General features: G+C 41.1%; 1 protein-coding gene across 1 annotated transcript in view; it reads left to right on the plus strand.

The window, feature by feature from the left end:
- SNX29 (sorting nexin 29) overlaps positions 1-26,360 on the plus strand; it is a 3,382,132-nt gene that overhangs the window by 1,245,344 nt on the left and 2,110,428 nt on the right. The window contains exon 14 of the mRNA XM_044089182.1: positions 16,462-16,547. Coding sequence (XP_043945117.1) covers positions 16,462-16,547 — 86 coding nt within the window. The remainder of the gene's footprint in view (positions 1-16,461; positions 16,548-26,360) is intronic.

Consider the following 26,360-nt stretch of genomic DNA (forward strand, 5'->3'; position numbering starts at 1 on the left):
TTTAAGAATGACAACAGCGTATATCAAAGTGTAGGTGATCGGCCAGTGGTTGTTTATAAAAGGGGTAAAAACCTTAAGGCCTACTATGAACACTGTGTGTAAACTCAAATATAAGGACAGTGGGTATGTATAAATGCCAGGCTTGCAACTACTGTTCTTATATTACTGAATCTAATAGATTCACAATTCACAATCAACAATACAATTTGAAATTGAGAGTAAACTGTAACTCAAAAATGGTAGTGTATTTAGCTCAGTGTCAGTCATGTCCGGCCTTCTATGTTGGAAAAACTGAGAGAAGGCTACGTGACCATATGTATGAGCATATTTATGCTATAAGAAAGCAGAAATTTGAAAATGCATTGGCAAAACATAACCTACAATACCCTAACCACACTTTTAAATTTATAGTCATTGATCAGATTTCTTCTAACCCTCGGGGTGGTCCTGACTTATTTAGATTAGAAGAATTAGAGCTTTGTTGGCAGATCAGGCTGAACGCGTACAGCGCACCTGGCTTGAATGAGGGTTGCTCAATTAGTAGCATCCTTAAAATCAAAAGCTTGTTAAGATGATGTATTTTACTGTTTTTTTATATTTTATAGTTTGTTTAAATATTTATAATATGTATTTTAAAATATAACATCATTTATAACTATTGTTATTATTTACTTAATTTGTTTAGTACAATGTTTAGCTGTATGAGAGGTGCTTGTAGGTAATGTGGTTATACCTTTAAATGAGTTGCTTCAATTATTGATTAATTAACAGTTACTTTATTTAAAGACTGTGCCAAGTGATTTTTTCTATGTCTGAAGAAGTCTGTCATTTGAACAAACGAAAAGCGCTTAACATTACATTAAAGTTTTTTGGTACAGTCCTACAGTCTGTTCCGGTGTTCTTTGATTTTATAGCAAGTTCGTTTGTTGCCACGTTGTCCTCTACAGAGTTGCTGGGCTGGCATTCCATGAAAGGGCAAGGAGCTCAGCACTGCAGGAAAGGGCCCGAAATAAAGCTGCGGCTTCACCGTATTGGCACCACATGAATTGGTATGAGCATCTTGCAAAGCGTTCTTTGGCCAGCTTCTGTTAGACCTTTTCCCAGCATGGCCAGCTGGAAGGAGAATCTTGAGGCTGAACCAAATCATGCTAGAGCAGTTGTATCTCTCAGTTGCTCAAGGAATGTTTCAGGATCCATAAAATGAGCTGGAATTAATCTGTGGCTGGGGAAAGGGAACACAGTCTGTCCTTTTCAGTCTGTTGCAGGAATGACCCTCACCAGGAAAATTGGAAGAAAAGGAAATTTAAGTTTTTGCTAAGTGCAGACATAAAAGGAATTGGTTGGATTGGTCAGTGCAGAATGGCTGTATAGGAAAGAACAATGATAGACCTGGAAAATACAGATATGTTTTAGTTAAAAACATTTATTCTGTCCATGTTAGTTCAATTTTATCTGTAGTTTTAGTTTACTGTGTATAGGTATGTTTTTAAAACTGCTTGTATTTAAAACAACAAGGTAAACATTAAAACATCTGCAACAAGGAGCAGGCGCAATGAATAGTTAAAATCAGAGGCTCAACAAATATAAGTCATTGTATGACAAACAAAACATCAGTGAAAAAAATTAGGTCATAAAATATTACATTTGTGTAGCAGAATCAAAAGATATATAGGAGAAGTGAATGAAGACAAGTCATATTTGTCTGAGAGAACAAACGAGATGGATATGTAAAATATTAATAATTGATAATTCATCCTTTTAATGGGTAGAAGCATACCGACGTGCACCAGGCAAGATGAATGGCAATGCAAGGTGAAGATCATAAAGATGCCCACACACACTGTCCCTATGCAGAGAAAAAGAAGCCAAAGACTGAAGGCAGGAGTGTGAGGAAAAGCAGTGAAATCAGGAAAGGTGAAGTCCGGAATCTTGATTGTGGTACAGCAGCATGAATGAGGGACTGAAACTGAAGCCCCCAATACAGTTGTGACATCCGGTTTACCCCTCAGCTGTCCAGATTTTAGTAGAATGTCTGGATTTTTACCTCATATTTTTGGTCTGTTCCTTGTAAAATTTGTGGTTTTCTGGGTGCAGCCATCTCAATGCCCGAGTTAATTATGAAGGAGTTCAGTTTAAAGTTGAATGCTGGCCACTTTAAAATTGTAGTCTGGTCTAAGCGATGTGCTGTTGGCATGGAGCTGAATATGAATCTAGCTATTTTATACTGTATTTTTTTCTGCTTTAGACAAATGTCTGCAGGAAATATTTGTTAAGACGATACTAGCAAAAATAGAAGCCTGGTGAATGAATGAAATGCTGAGTTTAAATTTAGAGAAGGGAGTGAAAAAACTCTTTGAAGGATATTTGTTCATCTAGATATATGCACCATAGTGCTACGTATTTACCGCCTGCACCATGGAGCTTATAAAAATGAACAACATATACATTTCTTATCACACTGAGCTACTGGGTCATCAGAGTACAAATCTTGGTCTCATGTCACTCTGAAGTACTTAACTTTTAATGCGTGAGGAATGACCTTGCCATTGGCTGTTTTAACTAATAAAGAAGGTGCTGTGTCTGTTCTGGTAGTGGTTGGCGCAGAATAGGACTGCGTTGCATTTTTGTCCGTCTGCATTCAGGAATATATAGCAGTCACTGAGCCAATTTTTAGGAACTGTGAACCCTCCTTGCAGGCTTCTGTAGGTTAACATATCTTATTGTATATGTCATTGAGGTTACTGCAGCTATGGAGTAAAGGATTTACATAAAGGGAATACAGAAAAGGCCGAATGGCTCTTCCTTGGGGACTCCTTAGCTGATTTTGGATTCTGAAGAGAACTCCTATCTGAGTTTAACTTTAGAAATTGTTTGGTTAGATAGCGTATGATCCAGCTGATAGTTGAAAACCTCTCAACTTCTTGGCACAAGAAATGTGGGCTGAAATAAAAGGGGTGCAAATGCCCAAAAATAGGGAAAGAGAATAAATATTGCTCATATAAACTTATTTGCTTGAATAACAGAATTTGTCTTAACATGCATTTTCTCAAGAATACGAAATCTGAATCGCAAATGTATGTCATTATTTAGTGACTTCAATCTTCTGTGATTTGCCAAAAAAACAAAAGATTTGCAAGAGCTAGACCAAAAAACTGTCAAAAATCTGAACGGTCTGCAAAAATCTGGGCATTTGAGAGGTAGATAGTTGTTTCATGTAGAATTGGGCAGCATATAAATACTTTAGGAGTGGCTGATAATGTTGAAAGTTTTAAATAAGCCTAAGAACAGCCCTACTACTACTTGCCCCTCCTTAAGTGTCCCCCTGACATAGCCATAAGTTATTAGGAGTGATGTATTGAGGCCTTTTCTGAAGCCGTACTGACTGAGCATGGCATAAGTTATTATTGGTGTCATTGGTTGTTGAACAGCCAAAGACCTTGGGAGTAGAGTTTAGAATGTGTGTAGGTCTGCAGGAGTTTGAATGTCTGTAGGTCTGCAGGAGTTGGAATGTCTGTAGGTCTGCAGTTTTACAGCTGTACCTGTTTTGAGAATAATAAAGATTTGTGCAAGTTTCCACAGAGCTAGTACCATACTTGAACAGATGTTCCAATTCATCAAAATAATTAATTGACTATTACATATGCAGTCTGTCTTATGGATTTAGAGAGTAGGCCATTTGAGCTAGCCAACCTATGGCTATTTATTCTAAGTATTTGATATCTCACTGTGAGCAGGTGTACTACTTTCGTAAGCTGTTCAGAAAACTTGGTGATAAATGTGAAGAGTTGCTTGCAATGTTTGGCACTACCTTCTTAAAATAGTTTCTAAATAGCCCAGCTGTGTCGTGAACATTGGCATCAGGGAAGAAACAGGATTAGTGGAGAAGATGTTCATCGTGTTACCCTGCTGCAGTCATCACACTTGGGTTATCTTGCCGTCAGCCGGAATTCCAAAGTCTTGGTCTGGCGTCGGTTGCTGTCGCTTCTTCCCTGACGTCAGAGCGCCAGGGGTATATCAGAGGCATCCGATGCCATTTTCTCCAGTCTTTCTTGCCACGCAGTGTCCGAAGCAGAAGCAGTTCGCAAGTGCCGGTCGGCCGACACCTGAGATTTTTGAATCGAGTTTCAGTCCGAAGTCTTCAAAGCTAAGTACCCTGTTGGGGAACCTTTTCTTGCCTCAGTCCGATGTCAGAAAAAATTAACAATTGCATTTCTTGTGGGAAGCAAATACCTCATAAGGACTTTCATTCTTTTTGTATACCTTGCCTAGGCCCAGACCACGACGTCACTGGTTGTCGGTTTTGCGCTAGGTTCAATAAGCGAACTATAAAGCGACGCTTTGATTTCGCACAACACTACTTCGGTAGAAAATTTAATTACACTATGCCGTCGGAGCAACTGACTACCGGCGTGCATAAAAAACGCAAAGATAAAGACAGGCAGCCTAGATCCAAGCCAGACTCCGAGGCCTCGACTGGGGCCGGTCGCCGGTTCTCCGGTTTTCAGTGAGGCACCTACGCAGCCCCTGGCCACCGCTGCATTGGATCTCCAGACCACTCCGGATCCCCCAGCAGAGAGTTCTAGGCCGACTCAGCCATTTTCTTTAGGCCCTACTGACGACATTGCAGTAGGGGAAGCTGGTGCTGTAGAAACACCTTTGGTTTCTGAAGGTGTCTTCAGACCGACTACTCTCACCATAAAATCTTATGCTAAGCTTAAGACTCCTCTAAAACCAAAAATGCCTATACTTCAGTCTCCAGGTCAAGGCCCTATGCCTAAGAAACAGATGCTTAAAATGGCTGAAGATTTGATTTCTTTGATCAGGGATTTCCAATCCTCCCCCCCAACAAAAGGCCTAGACAAGAGGAGGATTATGCCTCCTCTGATCAAGTGTCTGTTTCCTCAGGCTCCTCTGAGGAACAGGATTACACCTTTCCCCCTTATGAAGATTCTGATGCTGAAGACTCCATTCCCTCAGCTTCTCCCCCTGAAGATTATTCCTTTGTGGAAACCTTACATACCATGAGGGAACATTTCCACTGGGAAGGTCAGGACTACTCCGACTCAAAGAAAAGGCTCCGAGAGTTTCTTTTACTCCCCCAGCACAGACCACTTGCTATCCCCCCAGTTTTGGACATTGTGGATGATGTTTTCTTAGAATCTAGTCTAAATCCAGATTCTCTGCCTCCTGCTCCAGCCAAACCTGATAGATACTATAGAGTGCCTGACTCACACAAATTCCTATACAAAAGCCCTGTTGCTGATCCAGAGACAATCTCCCAGGGTCCCAAAGGGGCTAAGGCTTCTATGGCTAAAAATCCTGTACCCTCAGAAAGGGACTCCAGAGCACTAGATAGGTGGGGGAAGAAGGTTTACACCTCAGCTACTCTAGCTATGAGAGCACTAAATTGTCAATTTCACATGCTAAAATACCAGCAATTCCTAATGTCTCAAATAAAACAAAAGATGGGCACGCACCCTCAACAGTCTGAATTCAAGGAAATGCAAGATCTGTTGCATGCAGCTGAACAGGTGGGCAAACATACTTTACAATGTGGTTTTGATGCCTTCGAAGCTTCCTCTAGAGCAGCTGTTACTGGGTCTGTTATACGTAGGCATGCTTGGTTAAAGGAACAAACTCTGCCTGATCATGTTAAAGCAAAGTTACTGGATGCATCCTTACAGCAGGATGTCTTATTTGGGGTTAAAGCAGCGGAGGTTTTAAAGAAAATGGAGGATAAGGCAAAATCTATGCAGACAGTCAAAGATTTCTTACAGGTACAGCCCCACGCTTCAGCAGAAATTGGCCAACAAAAAATTGGTCCTTTCCAGCTTCTGACAGACCACAGAGGGGTAAATACAGGCGCCCAAGGGGCAGAGGACAAGCACAAATTCCTTACAAACCTCGCCAATGGGGCACTGCAACACAGAAGGGAGGAGAAGACAGGTCCCAAACTACTAGAAGGCAAACACAATGACTTGCACCTCAAACTGCCAAGCAAAACTCTCTTGGCAGCTCCCTTGGGAGGAAAATTAGCACTTTTTGCAGACAACTGGCGCATCGTCACAAAGGGCAAATGGGTCCTAGACATTATCTCACACGGATACAGATTCCATTTACATACCTTGCCAAGGATAAAAGGAATGCCAAGCCTGCCGCAAAATCAGTGGGCAGAGGCACAAAAACAAATTACAGTTCTCATAGACATGAGAGCCATTCAACTGGTACCTACACAGGAGCAAGGCCAAGGATTTTACTCAAGGCTCTTCCTAGTCCCCAGAAAGGACAATGCTGGGAGACCTATTCTGGACCTTTCAATTTTAAACACCTTCTTGCAAGTACCCAAATTCAAGATGCTAACACTACAGCAGCTTCTTCCCATGTTGGGCAAGAAAGCTTGGCTAGTAACGTTGGACCTCAAGGAGGCATACCTGCATGTCCCTATCAGACAAAATTGCAGAAGATACCTCCATTTCATTGCCGGTTCAACCCCTTACCAATTCTCTGCACTGGCCTTTGGCTTATCTACTGCACCCAGGGTCTTCACAAAATGCCTGGCACCAGTAATTGCATACTGCAGACAAAGAGGAATTCAAATATACCCATACCTGGACAACTGTTTCATACAAGCAGAAAGCAAGGACATTCTCTTACAACACCTGGCTTTTGTAAAACATCTTCTAAGTTGCCTAGGGTACACAGTAAACGAAAAGAAATCAAAACTAGTGCCCTCACAAAATATGACATTCCTGGGTGCCAGCTTGAATACAACGGCCCAAATGGCTTATCTGACACCAGACAAACAACTACAATTAACTCAATACTTCAGAACAATGGCAACAAAGACCCAACTCCCTGCAAGAAAAATTCTGCAGGCCTTGGGCTTCATGGCATCTTGCATGCTACTAATACCATTTGCAAAACTGCATATGAGGAAATTACAGTGGTACCTAAAAAGCGTATGGACTCAACACAGCCACAGCTTGGAAACAATGATACCTCTCATTCCCTGCCTTCAACAGGAGTTTCTGTGGTGGTCACAGGCATGTCACCTCAACAAGGGTCAGCCTTTCACCCTGCCCCCAGCCAGGCAAACTATGACAACAGATGCATCAGACTATGCCTGGGGGGCACATATGGCAGGACGGTGCGTTCAAGGCATATGGACTGCAGATCAAAGGAATCTGCACATCAATCAAAAAGAAATGTTAGCTGTACAAAATGCTCTGACAGCCTTCAAGGACCTCTTACATCCAGGACAGCTTATCATAAGGACAGACAACACCACAGTAATGTGGTACATAAATAAAGAAGGGGGCACATACTCCTACCCTCTATGCAGGCAAGCAATGACCTTGTGGAACACAGCACTTGCTTACCAAGTTCAATTACAAGCTCAATTCCTGCCAGGAAAAAAGAACACATTGGCAGACGACCTAAGCAGAAACATCATGGATCCCCACGAGTGGAAACTGGATCCACAAGTATTCGCAATGAAAGCTCAAAAATGGGGGCTCCCAGACATAGACCTGTTTGCCAGCCCTCAAAACTATCAGCTAACAAAATTTTGCACAAGGACTTATCACCATCAAGCTTGGAAAGTGGTTGCACTCTCATTCAGTTGGAAAATGCTAACAGTATATGCCTTTCCTCCACTACTCCTTCTCACAAAGGTGCTACTGAATGTCAGGATGGAGAGACCCCGAATGATACTCATTGCCCCAGACTGGCCACGCCAGCACTGGTACCCACTATTAAGGAATATGGCCCAGGGCCCACCATGGATTCTACCACAAATTACCCACCTGCTCACACAGCAAGACAGTCGGATTCTACACAGCCAGCTCAAAACCTTAAACTTGGCTGCATGGCAAATCACCTAAGCAACCAGCCAGCTCCTCTCTCACAAGCTGTTATGGGTGTTATTCTGGAGGCCAGGAGGCCCAGCACCAGGAAAGCCTACTCAGACAAATGGAAAAGGTTTTGCGCCTGGAACCAGGCTAAAGGCCAAAATACCCTTCAGCCAGACATACCTCAGATTCTGCAATATTTAACTGAGATGTTACACAAAGGGCTTTCTTTTTCATCTATTAAAATCCACGCTCCAGCTATTTCTGCTCACTACAACACGGATCCTCCCTTATTTCCACATCCACTCCTAAGGCAGTTTCTTAGAGGGGCCAAAAACATTAGGCCTCCCAGGAGAGCACCAACCCCTACTTGGGATCTCAACTTTGTTCTGGAAAAACTCGCGCTACCTCCTTTTGAGCCAGCCTTCTCAGCTGACTTAAAGTTTATATCATGGAAGACTGCCCTGCTGCTAGCAATTACTTCAACTAGAAGAGTTTCAGAGCTTCAGGCACTAATGGCAGTAGAGCCTTTCCTCATTTTTCATCCAGACAGAGTTTATTTACGAACTAACCCCTCCTTTATGGCTAAGGTGGTATCCAGTGTGGCTCTAAATCAAACCATCCATTTACCCACCTTCTTTCCAAATCCATAGAACAAAGGAGAAAGACTCCTGCATTCCTTGGACATTCACAGACAGCTACATTACTACTTGGATAAAACTAAGGTTTTCAGAAAATCTGACCAGCTTTTTGTATCCTATGCTACAGCATCACAAGGAAAGGCCATCTCAAAACAGACCATTTACAAATGGATAGGACATTGCATACGTTTTTGCTACACCCACCATGGAAAACCAATTCCTGCTACCATAAGGCCCCACTCTACCAGGGCAGCAGCTACATGTACAGCCTTCCTCAGGGGAGTGCCAACCAAGGATATTCTGGAAGCTGCAACTTGGAGTTCAGTACACACCTTCACCAAACATTACCACTTACCACTTTACTCTGACTAGAGCTGGCTTCGCCACTGCAGTTTTGCAGGGCCTTCTAGCCTCCTCTAACCCTGTTTGACTCCACCTCCCATCCTTAGCTTTGGGATTCTACCCAAGTGTGATGACTGCAGCAGGGTAACACGATGAACATAGTACAGTTTTGTACCTACCATAAATGTAGATGTTCGAGTGTATACCCTGCTGCAGTCCAGGTTACCCTCCCTCCATCCCCTCTGAACTAGCTGAACTTATCTCTACCACTCTATTCTATACTACCTCTGTGGTGTATTTGCTTGTGCCTAAGGCTTTTGTTTTATTTTTTCATATAGCTATATGTATATATGTGTATATATATATATATATATATATATATATATATATATATATATATATATATATAAAATTTTTGCCTACCTATTACAGGAAAAACTGAAGAAAATAGCGTTGGATGCCTCTGATATACCCCTGGCGCTGTGACGTCAGGGAAGAAGCAACAGCAACTGACGCCAGACCAAGACTTTGAAATTCCGGCCGACTGCGGGACCGCCTGACGGCAGGATAACCCAAGTGTGATGACTGCAGCAGGGTATACACTCGAACATCTACATTTATGGTAGGTATAAAACTGTACTTTACCTGGTTGAGACAGCCCATTTATTTTGCTCCAGAATGTTACTGGAAACTTCGGATGTTAATCCTCCCTAGGCCCCCTTTTTAATTTTTTACAGCCTTTTAATATGGTTTCTAAGCCATATTTACTGGCATAAAGAGTACTGCATATTATTTTAATTATACTCCATGTAAGCTTTATTCTTTTCTGTCAAAAGTGTTTTCAGCGTGACTGACATCCCATGGTTACAGTGCTTGCTATACTTGGAAGCATATGTCTGTTATAATCCTTATGAGGGAACAGGACACATTAGTGAGACTAGCCAGTGAATCTTCATTCATGGAGTCTTGCTCTTTGAAGGCAATGGTGATCGAGTACTCCAGTCACTGAGCAATATCTTTATATACTGTAATGGGTCAAATATGAAACTTTATAACAAAACACTTCATAGAAGAGGCCTGGCTGTGTGGAGTGGAGGGATAAAGCTTTGATCGTGATCCAGGATACCCATGTTTGAGTAGTGTCTTAGGTCCTTCTCCTTGATAATGCTGCAGTCCAACCTCCCCTATCTATCAAGATGAAACTGGATATGTTCTGCTAACTTACAGGATCTTTAGCTGCACATAGTTTTACTAAGCCACCTGGGTATTTCTTCTGTTTAGAGCAGGAACCAGTCACTGTCATTTGGTCTTTCTTTCACTCTCCAGTGGTCACTAAATGAATGACAGTAGTGGCTTAACTCCACATGCATAACAACAGAGTTTCCCTCCCAACTGGACAACTGGCTTCTGTTACCACCTATGAGGATAATCTTATTCAATACAAAGATGTTCTGCTGTCATTGTTTTCCAGTATGGGGTTCACCATCTTTCTGGAGAAATCACATCTCAGTTCTACAGAAGGCATTCTGTTAATACAAGCTGTGATCAAATTACAAAGTAGATTAAATTTATTTACCTCTGAACATAATGCATAAGTAAATAAACATAATGAAGCATAGTGTCCTACTGTCTGTATGCTTATTGATTACACAGAGTCAAGTACCAGCAGACTTTTGCCTTTTAGTTCTGAAGTTTTTGGGAGCCATAGTGTTAGATGCTTAAGTCTACCCAGAAGGACCTTCTAGTTTGATGCATTGACCTCAGTGGTGACAGCTCTCAGATCCTCTAGTACATATTGCTGCATTCTACTTTAACTTTATTTGGATAGTCTGTTTCAAGGCAGCACCTTGCTTGCTCCTACAGCTTCAGTGTCACTATGGATGCCTCATCTCTAACGTGGGAAGGGAACTTCAGTGTTGGGTGGTACAAGGAATGTGGTCTTTACAGGAGTCATCGTTGCACATCAGCATTCTGGGTTATGTGAGCAACCTTGATAACCTTCCAGGCCTTAAAGTATATACTTTCTTCTGGAGAATCTAACTGTTCATTAGATTGTATGACTGTAATCTGATTGGTTAACAAAGAACACACTTTCTCACTTTTTTGGCAAGGCACATCTCAACCTTTGGACTTGGATGTTAACAGTATGACTGCTTCATTTCTGTTGAAAGCAAGGGATCCAGGTTTTTCAAGAAAAGTGGTGGATGTTCTGTTTTCATCTAAGAAACCGTCTATCCAGAGGATATATAGAGAGAAATGGAATTGGTTTTTCAATCTGGACTAGAAGGTACAACATTTTCAGTCCATGCTCTTAACAGTTTTTCGGTATTTGTCAGAAAAAGTTTTGATTTAAGTGTAATCTGTTAATACGTTATGGTTTATTTGGCTATCATATCCATGTTTCCTACTGTGTAAGATTCATTGTCTATTAGCGTCTCTTAAAATTTGAAAATCTTTCCTTAAGAAAAAATTTCCTATGCATCTGTTTGTCAGGGAACCTATCTGTCCCCAGATTTATACTTTTTCTATAGAATCTAACTCTTCCTCCACATTGCTTTCTTACTGCATTAAAACTGTGTTAAGCCCATCTACTGTTTCCAGTCTTCTGGAGTTCCATTGAGGTGTGGATAACTGTTTTCTAAGCTATAATTGCACCTTTTTCTCCTTCATTGTGGTAATCAGTGTCATTTATTACCAGACTCAAATGTCTAGGTATTCTCTAGCTTTGCTATCCCAACCTTCTTAGGCTCTGTCTCAACTGCCAGATTCAGAAACCAAGTCTTTGGCTCTTTATCTTTTAGCTGCATCTTCACAGGTGTCTAGGCATTCCATTAATTTCAGCTATGAATGCTGTAGAAGCTTCCTCCAGGTCTGCAGCTTCTGCTTCTGTACTGAGGAGGTTTTCTTGTCTGCGTCTGCAGGCTCTCACAGATGACATCAAGGCAAATATTGCTTGATGCTTCATTGGATAATTCTGCTGTCTTTGGAAAATCTGCTGCAGAGCTCTTTAAGACTCTCAAAGAAAAAAGTAAGGAGCTCCAGGATTTAAAGCATCTGTTAGTTTCTCCAGTTCCTAAATTTCATAGGAACTTTCCTGCTAAAACTCCTTTTATTAGAAAACCTTCCAGGTCTTCCTCTTCTTCAACCCCCACAGGTTCTCTAGGCCATGTAAACCTGTTAGGAGACCTCCTCAGTCTAAAACAGTTACTTCTGCTCCATCTCCTCAGCAGCCCTTTCAGTCCAGACCAAGCTCTCTGTGACATCCACCCCCAACTTCCAAGTTATACCCCTCTGTTTCTTCACCTTTTTCTTTCCCTTTCATCCTTGAGGGAGATCACCCTGGACTCCTGGGTGATGTCCATTTTTCAAAATGGCTATTTCATGACTTGCAAGTCTCTTTTCCCCCTTTCAGGGGCTTCAACCACCCTCAGACCAACTACATCTGTTTCCTCAGCTGCTAACTCACCATTCAACCAGTCCCTTCAGATCAGCAAGGAAGGGGATTTTATTCCAGGATGTTCTTTGTTCCAAGAAAAGAGGGTCCTTGGAGACCCATTCTGGATCTTTCAAGGTTGAATACCTTCCTGGTGGTGCCTTCTTTCAGGATGCTATCCCTACAGTCTCTTCTCCCCCTTGTGCCTCCTCAAGCCTTCTTAGCTTTGCTGGATCCAAAGGATGCTTACCTGCATATCCCCGTTCACCTTCACTTCAAAACTTCTTACATCTTTTGGTGGGTTCTTGGCACTTTCAGTTCTCTGCCTTGCCTTTTGGTCTTTCTACTGCTCCAAGGGTTGTCACAAATTGTCTAGTCCCAGATATTGCCTTCTTAAGACTGAAAGGTCTCAAAGTTTACCCTTAAGTGGATGACCTGCTTTTTCTGGCAAGCCGTCCAGACCTTTTACTTCAACACTTGGATATAGCCATTCCCTTTCTACAAGGCTTGGAGTTTACAATAAATCTCAAAAAATCTTGTCTTTCACCCAGTCAGGATCTCATTTTTCTGAGGTGCAGGTTCAGAACAGATTTGATGATGGTATTTCTTCCTTCAGAAAAAGATGTATCTCTCATAGCTTTTAATGGCATCTCTTCTACCCGTTTCTTCCATCACTGCCAGGGAGTTCCTCAGACTTCTTGGATTCACGGCCTCTATAATCCCCACGTTCCCCTTTGAAAAACTTCACATGAGGAAGTTCCAGTGGTTTCTGAAAACTGTTTGGTCCCAGCATGCTCATTACTTGGAGACTGTCATTCTTCTTCTACCATGCTTGAAAAAAAAGCTAGAGTGGTGGATGCAGAAACTCAATCAGAATCCTGGTTTACCTTTTAAAATTCCTCAGCCAGTACAGGAACTTTAAAGATGCTTCAGATTTAGGATGGTGAGCAATCTTCACTTCCACAAAGGTTTGGGGACTATGGTCTCCTCTGCAGAGGAGGGAGCACATAAATGTTAGGGAAATGAAGGTTTTGATTCTAGCCTTACAGGAATTACATCCTTTGCTTCTTCAGGACAATTCAAGATTCTCATGGACTATACTACGGTCCTTTGGTACATAAACAAGTAGGAGGGTACAAAATCTTATCTTGTCATCTAGTAACCAAAGCATGGGAGTTGGCTATTCAGTACAAAGTCTCACTGCATGTAGTGTACCTTCTCTCTGCTCAGAATTTGGTGGCAGACATATTGAGGAGAACCATGACACCATCCCATGAGTAGATGCTTCACAGGCATGTGTTCCTGGATCTAGTTCACCGGTTGTGTACTCCAGAGATGGAATTATTTGCCTCCCTTCAGAACAGACAACTTCCTCTTTTCTGTGCCAGGGCCCCCTCACCCTCAGGCTTGGAAGGTGGATGCCCTATCATTTTCATGGAAGGGGATATATCTTTATACATTCACCCCCCTCCCTTTGATTCAGAAAGTCTTGTTGAAAATTTTACAGGAGAAACCAAAAATCTTGTTAGTGACTGACTTTTTGGCCAAGATAGCATTGGTTCCCTCTTCTTCTGTAACTAACCAAGGGCCATCACTACAAGTTACCTCATTGAATGGACCTACTTACTCAGGACAGGGGATCATTAATTGACTCATTTTAGGCATCTTTTCTCTAAGGACGTGGTTAGGGTTTTGAAGTAGGCCAGGAAACCCACTACTAGAAAATCTTAACATTTCCAAATGGACAGGGTTTTCTGTTTGGTGCCAAAGAAGGAAAAAGGACCCCTTTTTGGTGGATTCTCCTTTGGTGTTATCTTACCTGTGTGAGTTGCTCAGCAGTGGTCGGTCTTCTTCTGTTAAGGTCCACTGCTTGGCTTTGTCTGCTTGCCTGCCTTTAACTCCTCCTTTGCTTCCAGGCTGGAAGTCAAACTTTACTTTAAAAGGCGTCCTTCACATTAATCCGCCCAGAAAACCAATTCCTCCTTCTTGAGATCTTAATTTTGTCCTGGAGAAGTTGACTCAAGCCCTTTTTGAACCAGCAGCTTCAGCTTCTCTGAAATTTTGTACTTTGAAGACAGTGCTTCTGGTAGCTATTATCTCTGCCAGAAGGGTTTCTGAGATCCAGGCATTAATGGCTTCACCACTTTTCCTAGTCTTTCATAAGGACAGTGTTTCTTTGAGAACTAATCCATCTTTATGCCTAAAGTGGTCAGTGACCTTTCCTTAAATCAAACTATTCAATTGCCTATTTTTTCCCATCTCCACAATCTCCTCATGAGAAAATTTTGCATTACCTAGATGTGCATAGACAGCTTAGATTTTATATTGACAAAACTAAATCTATCAGGAAATCTGACAGACTTTTCATGTCCTTTCATCCCAGGGCTCTGGCTTTGCCTGATTCTAAGCAATCTATCTGTTCATGGATTTCTAAAGCCATTCTGTTTTATCAATTTCATGGGAAGTCATTATAGTCTTCAGTTAAAGCCCATTCCACAAGATCTGTTGCATCTTCAGGTGCTTTCTTCAAGGGTTTGCATACACAGTCCATTCTGGAAGCTGACACTTGGTCATCTGTTAACACTTTTACAAAACATTGCAAGCTAGATAATATTTCCAGGGCCAGAGGAGGTTTTGACAGAGCAATCCTGCATGGATTTCTGGAAAATGTTTCTGCCTCATTTCTTTGTTTCATCCCCTTCCTAGGTTCCTTTTCAGCTTTTTTGTAAAGAGTACTGCATCATTGAATAGAAGGACATAGAATAGTTGTGCAAAATCTTACTGTAACCATAGATGTCCTTCTCTTCTATGTTGCAGTGTTCTATCCCACCCGCCTTCCCCCTCCATCTTGCTCTTAATTTGGACGACTGTCCTTTGGGCCACCTTTTGGAGTTTCCTCATGGGGCTACTTTATTCTGAGGATACTACATGCAGACATCCCTTTTATGGCTGACGTTCCCTGAGACTACATGCAACATCCCATGTACAGGCAGTATCTTGAAGGTTTTGCATACAAGCCGAACTTCGGGTCGATAGCGGAATACAACCATATGTAAAGAATACTGCAACACAGAAGAGGAGGACATCTATGATTATGTTAAGATTTAACACAACTATTCTTTACATGTCCTTATGTATAGTGGCAGAGCACATTAGTAGAGTTTAATTATTGTTTCTTCTTATGGCCTCCTATGTGCTATGTACCAGCAGAACTATTTCATTTATACATTTGTCATTTTGGTGATCTGGGCATCTTGATTTCCTTGTGTTAAGTAGGGTATGTTGCCTATGTTTACACACACACACACACACGCACACACACACACACACACATATATATATATATATATATATATATATATATGTGTGTGTGTGTGTGTGTATGGGTCTGTGTCACATCATTGAACAGCCACATTGTCGAACATCATCTCATCGACAATGCTGGCCGTCAAACCATTATGACTGAGATCACATTATGGTAGGGTTCAGGAAATTTGCTATTTTCCTCACTATAGTGCGAACTTGGAATTGGTATATATAATTAGTGGGGGTTGTGAGGGATTCAACAGCCAGCATTGTCGAAGAGATGATGTTCAACGATGTGACCTTTTTGATGTTATGATGTGCACGTGCTATATGTATGTGTAATATATATATATATATATATATATATATATACATATACATATATGTATATACATATATAATATATATGTATATATGTATATATATATATATATATATATATATATATATACATATATATATATATGTATGCATATGTACACACACACGCTTTTTTAACATAGAATAGCAGTTAATTACAAGTCCCAGTAAGAATAGTTTATAACATGTTTGAAATTTGTTTGGGTGAGGTTTTGCTTGTTCTAGTGAAGATTATTAGTTATTCTGTTATGTGCTTATATTTCTCTGAGCAATCGTCATGTGCATCACACTTGTCATCGTACTGTGGCTTTAATATGTGCATCACACTTGTGTCATCATATTGTGGCTTTAACACTTCTGTCATCGTACTCTGGCTTTAATATGCCTGTTTCTTTACCTTTGTACATCACACTTGTGTTGTCGTACTGTGGCTTTATTATGTGCATCACACTTATGTCATCGTACTGTGCCTGTAACACTTGTGTCATCGTACTGTGGCTGTAATATGCCTGTTTCTTTACCTTTGCAGGGAGAATGAGGTACTGAAAGTACAGCTGAAGAAGTATGTGGGAGCTGTTCAGATGCTTAAAAGAGAAGGTGGACAATCCAATGACAGTAAGTGGACAACAAAATGTTTTTAAAACTATTACATTTTGTAATAGGTTAACTTGTGTTGGGATTTACAAGACCTACTAAGCTGGTCAGCATTAGGCTTCAGTAAGGTGCGCATTTTCGGTACACCATCACTGAGCAATCCAGGAGGAGTTTCCTTAATTATCGTGAATAATTAATTAGGAACCTCTATAAATGAATGTTCTATTAATCTGTCTTAATAACCAGACCATTTTGTTTACCTTGAGGCTTTACTCCTCCCTTCTACAGATGGGTAGCTGGGGGATAAAAAGGAGTAATAAAGCATTTGTTGGTTTGTAAAAATGCACAAGGTGTACATAACCTGGCAGTTTTGCTGTAATCTTAGAATACAGTGCTCCACTCCAAGGTAGTCCACCAAACCTGTGGTTCAGCATTGTTTGAACTTTATTTTGAAGGTGCTGAACTAATGTCACGAGCCATTTATGTTCATTATCCAGTAGTTTTGGAATTGTAGTTGGTCATTGCACAGTGTACTTGGTCAAAACATTCCCATGGGGTTCAGCACAAGATTTTCTTGATACTGTTCAGCATTAGTAGGATGCTGAAGACATTTAAAAAGTATTTGTGCATTTAAAGTCCAAGTTGTTGAAGACATGGATCTCAGCCTTTTTTGTATGAAGCTGTAATTTTCTGTCAAATACAGCTATTTTGCTGAAAACTTACACAATTCTGAATTTTTTTCCTATTATCTCAAATTGTGGTGGTCTCAAAGTTGATTATATTATTTAGGCAGCACACATCACTGCATGGGGGTCAAACAGCAAGATGCTTTGTTTGAAAGTCATTGTTCTTGATAAACAATACCTTTCGATGTTGCATTACCTTTGGCTACCTGATTTGTAGGTCTGCATACATAACCATTTTAAAATGTGTTCTAGTGTTCCTAACCAGTTTTTGATGATGATTGCATTTTTATTTAACGTTTGCCATTGCAAAGACAGTTGGAGGACCGCTGTGGTTCGGCGGTTAGCAATGTCGCCGCACAGCAAGAGGTTCTCCTGTTCGATTCTTGGCTGGAGCGCCTTCTGTGTGGAGACTGCATGTCCTCCCCACAGTCGAGTGACATCTAAAGACAATGCAAGTGGGTGCGTGTGTGAATGGGTGTGCTGTCTTTGAAGGTTGGGCGTTGGGCTGGCAATTCGGCACAGTAAAAATCCACTGCCAATCATTAGCGGACTGGAGTTCTGCTGTGGCGACCGCAAACCGGGAAAAACCGAAAGGCATGCATGCCATTGCAAAGACTGTTTGTTTTTGTTTGTTTTTATCAAGATTGATGTGATATATAAGGAAAACATAAATGCAGAAGTTGCATATCCTCACCGTTGTGCTTTTACCCTGCCATCCCACCAAACCACTACAAAATATTTGAAGAAAAATGCTTGTTTCCTGAGAATAATTTGAGAACTACTGTTGTATGCCAAAAATCTGCAGAGATGCATGCCTTATTGACATTTGTTCAATATCATAATTTATAACTCCACTGATTTCTTAATATAAAAGAAGCATGCTTTTAAATAGACTTCTCTGTAGATTTTTGCAACAAAATAGTGTCTAGTTGCAGAAAAAAAAACAAGCAAGATACAGTGTATAAATGCAGGGCACCATGTTACTCAGTAGTGTAATTTATTTTCTTGAGCTGAGGTCGTATGAAAGTCCTCTTACTGTATAAATCAGAGCCATATGTTTCAGGTTTTATAACTGCTAAGTCATGTCTCTGTCCTGGCTGGAATAGTATTTTTATTGTAGGAGATGTTCTTCGTGTTTCACTGTTGCAGTCATCACATTTGGATTATCCCTGCCAGAGTAGCCCTCGGCTGGCCCGAATACCAGAGACTTAGTATTTCTGCATCGGTTGCTGTCACTTGAGGACTGATGTCAGGTAGTCAGTAGTATAAAGTAAGGCAGCCGATGCCATTACATCAGTCTTTCTTGCCATGGAGCCCAAAGCAGAAGCAGTTCACATGAGTGCCAGTCAGCCGCTACCTGAGTTTTTGTCTTCTAAAGCCAATTACTCTGTTGGGGATCCTTTTTTCTTGCAATAACCGATGTCAGAAAAAGTTAATTGTCTTGCCTGTGTAAAGCAAATACCACACCGAGACTTCCACTCTTACTGCGTCACTTGTTTAGGCCCAGACCACGATGTCCCTCGTTGTCACTTCTTTGCTTTGTTCAATGTCAGAACTATCTATCGTCGGGCCCTTATTGTAGCCAGATATTTTTGTTTATAGTCCTCGTTTTCCGATATGGCTTCAGTAAGCCATCCGACAGCAGATCTTCCAAAAAAAATAACGATAAAGACAGAGACAGTCCGCACAGGTCCAAACCTACAGACGACGCTTCCATTAAGCTAGTCATTAGTCCTCCGCTTCTCAATGAGGTGCTTTTGCAGCCCCTGATGCCCACTTCAGTTGATTTGCAAGCCGCTACCGAGACCCTTTCGGAGTCTGGTATGCAGCAAAACACTTCTTCGACTAAGGATCCTGTGGTCATCTGTACCTTGGATGGGTCCAGAGCCACTGAGCAGGCACCGGCTTCAGAGGAAGTCCTTCTCACTAACAAATCTTGGCACAAACCGACGTCTTCTTTCGCAACTACCATTCTTTCAAAAACAGATGAGTTTCTTAGGCCCAGGGTTCGAACCACACCCAAGAAACAGATGACCCACTCTCAGGTGCCTACTACTTTGCCTCAGTCTCAAATGTTTAAAATGGCAGAAGACCTTATCATAGAAGAAAAAATGGAAGATACGGGAAACAACTCAAACAAAAACCAGTAAACAGTAGTGAATTCCCCGATTACAGGAAACCGATGAAGGCAGTCTCACAGTGTTGAAAGAACAATAAGTCTCAAAATGTCGGAAATAATCCTCTCGCAAGACTCTCCAGTCCGTAATAAAGAGAAATTTATTTACACAAACACAGTACAAGTCGATTAAGCGCTTTCATTTCCTGACCGGAAACTTCATCAGAATGAATGTTGTTGCTACACAAGGGCTTTTATACATCTTCTTATTAGTTAATTCAATAATTGATAATTTAAAACAATTAATAACAAATAGTGTTGCCTTAAAGTTCAAAGTTTAAAATAGGTTACATAAAAGTTAAAAACGAGAGAAAATGACACATAAATAAATAACACATAAGTACGCTTGTATACTTTTGTTGATGTATAATATGTAACTTAACAATAAAAGTCACATTAGTTTGTAAAGTGGTACAAGCAATTTTTTCATGAAAAAAATATATACATATATTTATATTTGTATAGTTCATGAAAAGAATATATATATAAAAAAAAAAAATATATATATATATATATATATATATATATATATATATATATATATATGTATCCATAAGTTTAAACTATGTGTTTCTTATATGTACATTGATTTGCGTGGTGAGGTTAAAAATACGTTAATTTGCATGGTAAAATTAAAATGCTTTACAAAAGTTTCTCATGCATAATCTCATATAAAAATCTCATATAAAATCTCATATATAAATTCATGTAAACCCATGTAAAATCTCATAGTATATCTCGTATAGAACATTTCATAAAACAGTGATAAATAAAAAATATGTATTATTGTGTAAATATAATTGAATAACTGAATTAATGAAATAAGATAAAATAACTGAGTTGGTGAAATAAACTGTTAGAAAAATAGGTATGTAGTGTATAATAAAGATATTATGGAAGTGTTTGTTTATACTTAGTTTCTTGTTTTTAATTATTTTATTTTTTTATTTTTTGTTTTTTGTTTTTACCCTGTTGGCCCTCAATTTAAGGGCTGGTAACAATGACACATGGTCATTCATCCCTGGGGGGTGTATTAGAATCCAAACGGAGTTGCCAGATCAATTCTCTATAATAAAGTAATGTTTCCCAGTCTCCTCCTCTACTGTTCTTAGGTATCATTTCTAATATCCAAAACTTAAAATTAGCTCCCAAGCAAGTAAGTGTGTGTCTATATAGAGCATTTGTTTCCCTTTTTCTGTTTATATCGTACATATGCTCATATATTCTTTGTCTCAGATGTCTCTCTGTCTTACCTACATAGTATCCCCAACATGAGGTACAGTAGACTAAATATACTACCCCACTAGTGTAACAAGTGAAGTAGTATTTACTTTTGAATGTCATAGGAATAGAAGGTAATGTTAGTTCCTCTGTATTTGTAATAAATGTACATTGGGAGCATCTTCCTCAACGAAAAATACCCTTTTTATTTTTATCTTTGTCCTGTTCATTCATTTCATACAAGTTTTTTTAAGTTGGGACCTCTCCTAAAACTGTAAGTAATCTGTCTGTTAAAAATTTCCAGTCTATTAGGCATAGTTTTAAAAATATCCCATGTCTTATTTATAAGTTTTCTTATTGAATATGTATTAACACTATAAGTCATGACAAAAAAGGCGTGTTTTGATACGCTGTGGTGTTTGGGGTACTAGTCCCAATGGTAGCTGGAATATAGTTTAAAGAGTTGCTTACTATATTAGTCTCCATATTTAACATATTAGTCTCCATATTTAACAAAGGTACATATTTTTCCCCCACTCCCTAATCACGTCTTCCTTTAAAGGAAGAATTATGGAATCTGGGTAGCCTCTTTCTAAAAATAGTTTGTGTACATAGTCCATTTCATTAATAAAATCAAGATAGTTAAAGGTCATTCTAGCCACTCTAACCATTTGTCCTTTAATGATATTTTTCTTTTGTATTGGGGGATGACAACTGTTGTAGTGGAGATAGGAGTTGGAGAAGCACTTCTTTCTAAAAATCCTTGATGTATATCTGTTTCTAATATTATCTTTTGTTATAGTTACATCTAAGAAATGTGTCTCTTCCGTGCTATACTCATGTGTGAAACATAGAAATGAAGTTGAATTATTTAGGTATTTCATAATTTTCGGTATATCTTCCTGTGTCCCTTTCCATATTATTAATATATCATCCAGGAAACGGAAATATTGAACAATATTTTCCATAAAGGGTGAATTAAAAACAAAATGTTGTTCCCAGAAAAGCATAACTATGTTAGCAAATATGGGGGCACATGCTGCCCCCATTGCAACACTATCTAATTGGTGGAAAATATCGCCTTGAAAATAAATAAAATTATTTTTGAGAACTATTTCAATATTTTCCAACACCAGTCTAAACTCATTTTTGTTAAGGAATTTAAATTCAATAAGCATGCAGCCCCAGGGAATGCAGAGATCTAAGCAGTGGACTACCTCTACTTCAAAACCAGGGAGTTTTAAGCCACCCCCTTATGGTAAGAACTCATAATGACTTACCTCCTCCACCCCCCCCCTCTGCCCACCTTCACTTACCCCTAGGAGGAAAACTCTCCTTTCACTCGAGCACCTGAGCCACCATTACCAAGGACCAATAGGTTCTGAACATTGTGTCTCAGGGATACAGATTTTCCTTCCATACCCTTCCAACCCCAAAAGGGTTCCCAGATCTACCACCAAATCCATGGGCAGAGGCTCAAAAGCAAATCCTTTCCCTGCTGTCTGTGAGATCAGTAGAGCACATTCCTACAGAACAGATAGGCCAAGGATTCTACTCCAGACTTTTTCTGGTGCCCAGAAAAGAGGGCACCTGGCGCCCCTTCCTCGATCTAGCCATTCTAAACACCTTCCTGGTGATCCCAAAATTCAAAATGCTCACCCTACAGCAGCTGTTACCCATGCTCTCCAAGGACACTTGGCTAGCCACCCTAGATCTAAAAGAAGCCTACCTCCACATTCCTATTGGGGAATCATGGAGGAAGTATCTCTGCTTCAGGGCAGGATCTCAACACTTAAAATTCTCTGCGCTTCCCTTTGGCTTATCTACTTCTCCCAGAGTTTTCACAAAATGTCTGACTTTGGCCATTGCCTTTTGCAGACAAATAAATATTCAAATTTACCCATACTTAGACAACTGCCTTATTCAGGCAGATAGCCAGAAAAAGCTGCTCAAGCACCTGGCCTTTGTAAAGACCCTACTAACCTCCCTAGGGTACACAGTCAACGAAAAGAAATCCAAACAGGTGCCCACCCAAAGGATAATCTTCCTGGGAGCAAGTCTGGACACCGCATCCCAGATGGCATACCTTATACCAGAGAAACACATTTTCCTGACAGCCGCCTTCTCTCAACTAGCCACCAGGCCCCAGCTATCTGCAAGGAAGATCCTGCAAGCTCTGGGTTTCATGGCATCTTGCATACTATTCATTCCATATGCCAGACTGCATATGGGGAAACTTCAGTGGTACCTAAAGAGCCTTTGGTGTCAACACTGTCAAGACCTGAGAACTCTTCTACCTATAATTCCTTGCCTCAGAAAGGAATTTCTTTGGTGGGCAACAGCATGCTCCTACAACAAGGGACTTCCCTTCTCCTCACCCCACCCAGACCCTCACGGCAGACACATCAGACTATGCTTGGGGTGCACACCTGGACGGCAGGTGCATAACAGGACCAATGGAGCCCACAGCAAATCCCTCTGCGCATCAATCAAAGAGATGATGGCTGTGCAGAACGCCTTGATAGCTTTCAAACCCCTTCTCTCTCCAGGGGTTCTCCTGATCAAAACAGGCAACACCACTGTGATGTGGTATATCAACAAGCAGGGAGGGACTAATTCCTAAACTCTATGCAGGCTGGCCATGACCCTTTGGCTCACAGCCTCTTCCATGCAACTACACCTGTTAGCACAATTCCTACCAGGCTCTCTCGAATTTCTGGCAGACCAATTAAGCAGAAACCTTCTGGACCCACACGAGTGGCAACTCAACAGAAGTACCTTCGCCCTCATAACTCTGAAATGGGGAACCCCGAAGGTCGACCTCTTTGCCCTCCCACACCAACCATCACCTCAGCAAATTCTGCACCAGGGAGCATCACTGCATGGCTTTGAAAGCGGATGCCCTGTCCTTCCCCTGGGTCAGTCTATCAGTCTATAACTTTCTTCCCCAACCTCTCATCCCCAGGGTACTACTCAAAATAAGGGAGGAAAAACTGTGGACCATTCGTATAGCTCCAGACTGGCCCCAACAACACTGGTACCCCTTGCTGTGCAGCCTGTACCCGCTGCCTCCATGGCATCTTCCTCAGATTCCAAACCTCTTGACCCAGAGGGAAGGGGAATTCATGAATCCCCAATTGCAGCTTGGCTTATTTCTTAACCCCAAACTGATCTGCCATCCTCAGTCAACAGGTTCTGGATGTGATCCGTGAGGCCAGATGTCCTAGCACCAGAAAGTCTTATGCAGATAAATGGAAAAGGTTCTGCACCTGGATCCAGGCTAAGGGAGGCAATACGGCACAGCCCTCCATCCCTCTTATCCTGGATTACTTAGCTGACCTACTACACAGTGATCTCTCTTTCTACTCTATAAAAATTCATGCCTCTGCTATTTCTGCTCATTTTCCCACTGATCACCCCCTTTTCTTGCACCCTTTGATCAAACAGTTACTCAGAAGAGCTAGCAGTTAAGGCCCCCCAGAAGGGTACCAACACCAGCTTGGGACCTTAACTTTGTCTTGGAAAAGCTCACTCTTCCCCCTTTCAAACCAGCTTATTCTGCAGAGCTAAGATTTCTCTCCTGGAAGACAGCATTCCTTCTGGCCATCACTTCAGCCAGAAGAGTCTCTGAGCTGCAAGCACTCATGGCTCTGGAACCCTTCATCATCTTCCATGCAGACAGGGTATCCCTCAGAACTAACCCATCCTTCATTCCCAAGATGGTGTCCAGTGTGGCTCTCAACCAATTCATTAATTTTCCCTCCTTCCTTCCTAATCTCCAGAACAAGGGGGAAAGGATTCTTCACTCTCTAGATGTGCACAGACAGCTCAGATTCTATCTGGACAGGACTAAATCCTTCAGAAAGTCTAATCAATTGCTGGTTACCTTTGCTACAGGGGCAGAAGGCAAAGCCATCTCCAAGCAAACACTTTCCAAATGGATAGCACATTGCATCCATTTCTGCTACAAACAGCATGGAAAACCTCCCCCCAATGGGGTCAGGACACTCTCTACCAGAACAGTCTCCACCTCTGCAGCTTTCCTCAGAGGAGTCCCCTCCAGGGACATCCTGGAGGCTGCCACCTGGACATTTTTACCAAGCATTACCACCTGCCTCTCTTCTCCAAATCCAGGACAGGGTTTGCCTCTGCAGTCTTGCAGGGTATTCTAGCCAGCCCCTAGGTTCCTTGACTGCCTCCACCCATTTCCTCAGCTTTGGGAATCTACCCAAATGTGATGACTGCAACAGTGAAACACGAAGAACATAGTACAGTTGTGTACACTTACCATAAATGTATATGTTCGAGTGTATTCACTTTTGCATTCCTGGTTTCCCCTCCCTCCATCCCCCTTTAGTCTCTTTCTCCTTTTATTACCATTCTTCCTTGTTACTGATCTTTTCTTACAAGGGACATATTGGCATTTATTTTCCACTGGTGAGGTTCTTCCACCAGAACATGGCCTCCTACTTTGGGGGCTCCTGACAGGTTTGGGCAAGAAAAACTAATGTAATGACATTGACTGCCTTACTTTATACTTCTGACAACCTGACGTCAGTCCTCAACCGACAGCAACCAAAGCAGAAATACTAAGTCTCTGGTATTCAGTCAGGCCGAGGGCTACCCTGGCAGGGATAATCCAAATGTGATGACTGCAACAGTGAATACACTCGAACATCTACATTTATGGTAAGTGTACACAACTGTACTTTATATGGTATAAAGTTTATTTTGCAAGGTGTAAACATTCATAGTTACATACTTGGCCATCAGGTAACAGGCAAATGCAGGAGAGGGTGGGGGGGGGATTCAAGGGGTAGGTCATAAATGATAAAGTTCTGTGGTGGAATTAGTCAGTAGCACAAACCTTAGGTTCCACATTTGTCCCAGCCGTAGAATGAAAATAGTCTGGGAGCTGCAGGTGAAGCTGATAAGCCCGTCAAAGGATGGCACTGGAGGAAACCATAAAGAATGGAGCCATAGAAATATTTGCTAAAATACTTTTAGGAGCTGGGGTAAGCATATGTTTTGTTTTTCATGCTGCATTTTAGTGGAAAGCACTACTTTATCGTTAATTGCCGTCTTTACAGCTATTGCTGTCAGTGTTACCGGGGCTTCATTTTCAGCTTTGCCATGAAAAAACTTAACAGTTCCTCGGGTCTTCCTTATCCAGCCACCAAAAAAAAAAATCCAGACAGCCTGCTCTTCAGCAGGTCTCAAATTTGCCTCAGCCACAGATGGGTAACTCTGCTGTGGCCACTTCTTTGTCCTTGATCTTTCATCTTTTACCTTAGTAGCTATCAGCAACCATGGACTGGTGTTAAATGCATCCTCTGTAAATGATGTAATTTCCTTAGGGAGCATGGGAGAACCAGTCTTGTAAGTCTTGGAGCAAGGAGTTGAGAAATGCCTGTTTGTGTTGACTGTTCCCTAGGGTGATTTGCCTGACATGGGCGGATCTGCTGCTATGCAATTTCCTGTTAAAAAGAAGCATAAAACTAAACATGTATCTTTCCCTGTCTCAATTACTTCATACAGAAATTAATTATTTGGACATAGCTCAGGGATTAGTTCAGGCTCTCATTCTAGTTTAACTGGTAAGAGAAAAATTTATTCTTTATTTTTGTGAATATTCCTAGTATAATGAACAAGGAAAGTATTTTGAGGCAACAACTGCTGGTCACTCTTATCAGATTGCTGATTCTTATTCTGAGAAGAGTGTTTCAATCTGATTCTCCCTTAGAGGAATTT

This window comes from Protopterus annectens, chromosome 12.part0 (assembly GCF_019279795.1).
Source record: "Protopterus annectens isolate FY-2018-M chromosome 12.part0, PAN1.0, whole genome shotgun sequence".
Classification (NCBI taxonomy): Eukaryota; Metazoa; Chordata; order Ceratodontiformes; family Protopteridae; genus Protopterus; species Protopterus annectens.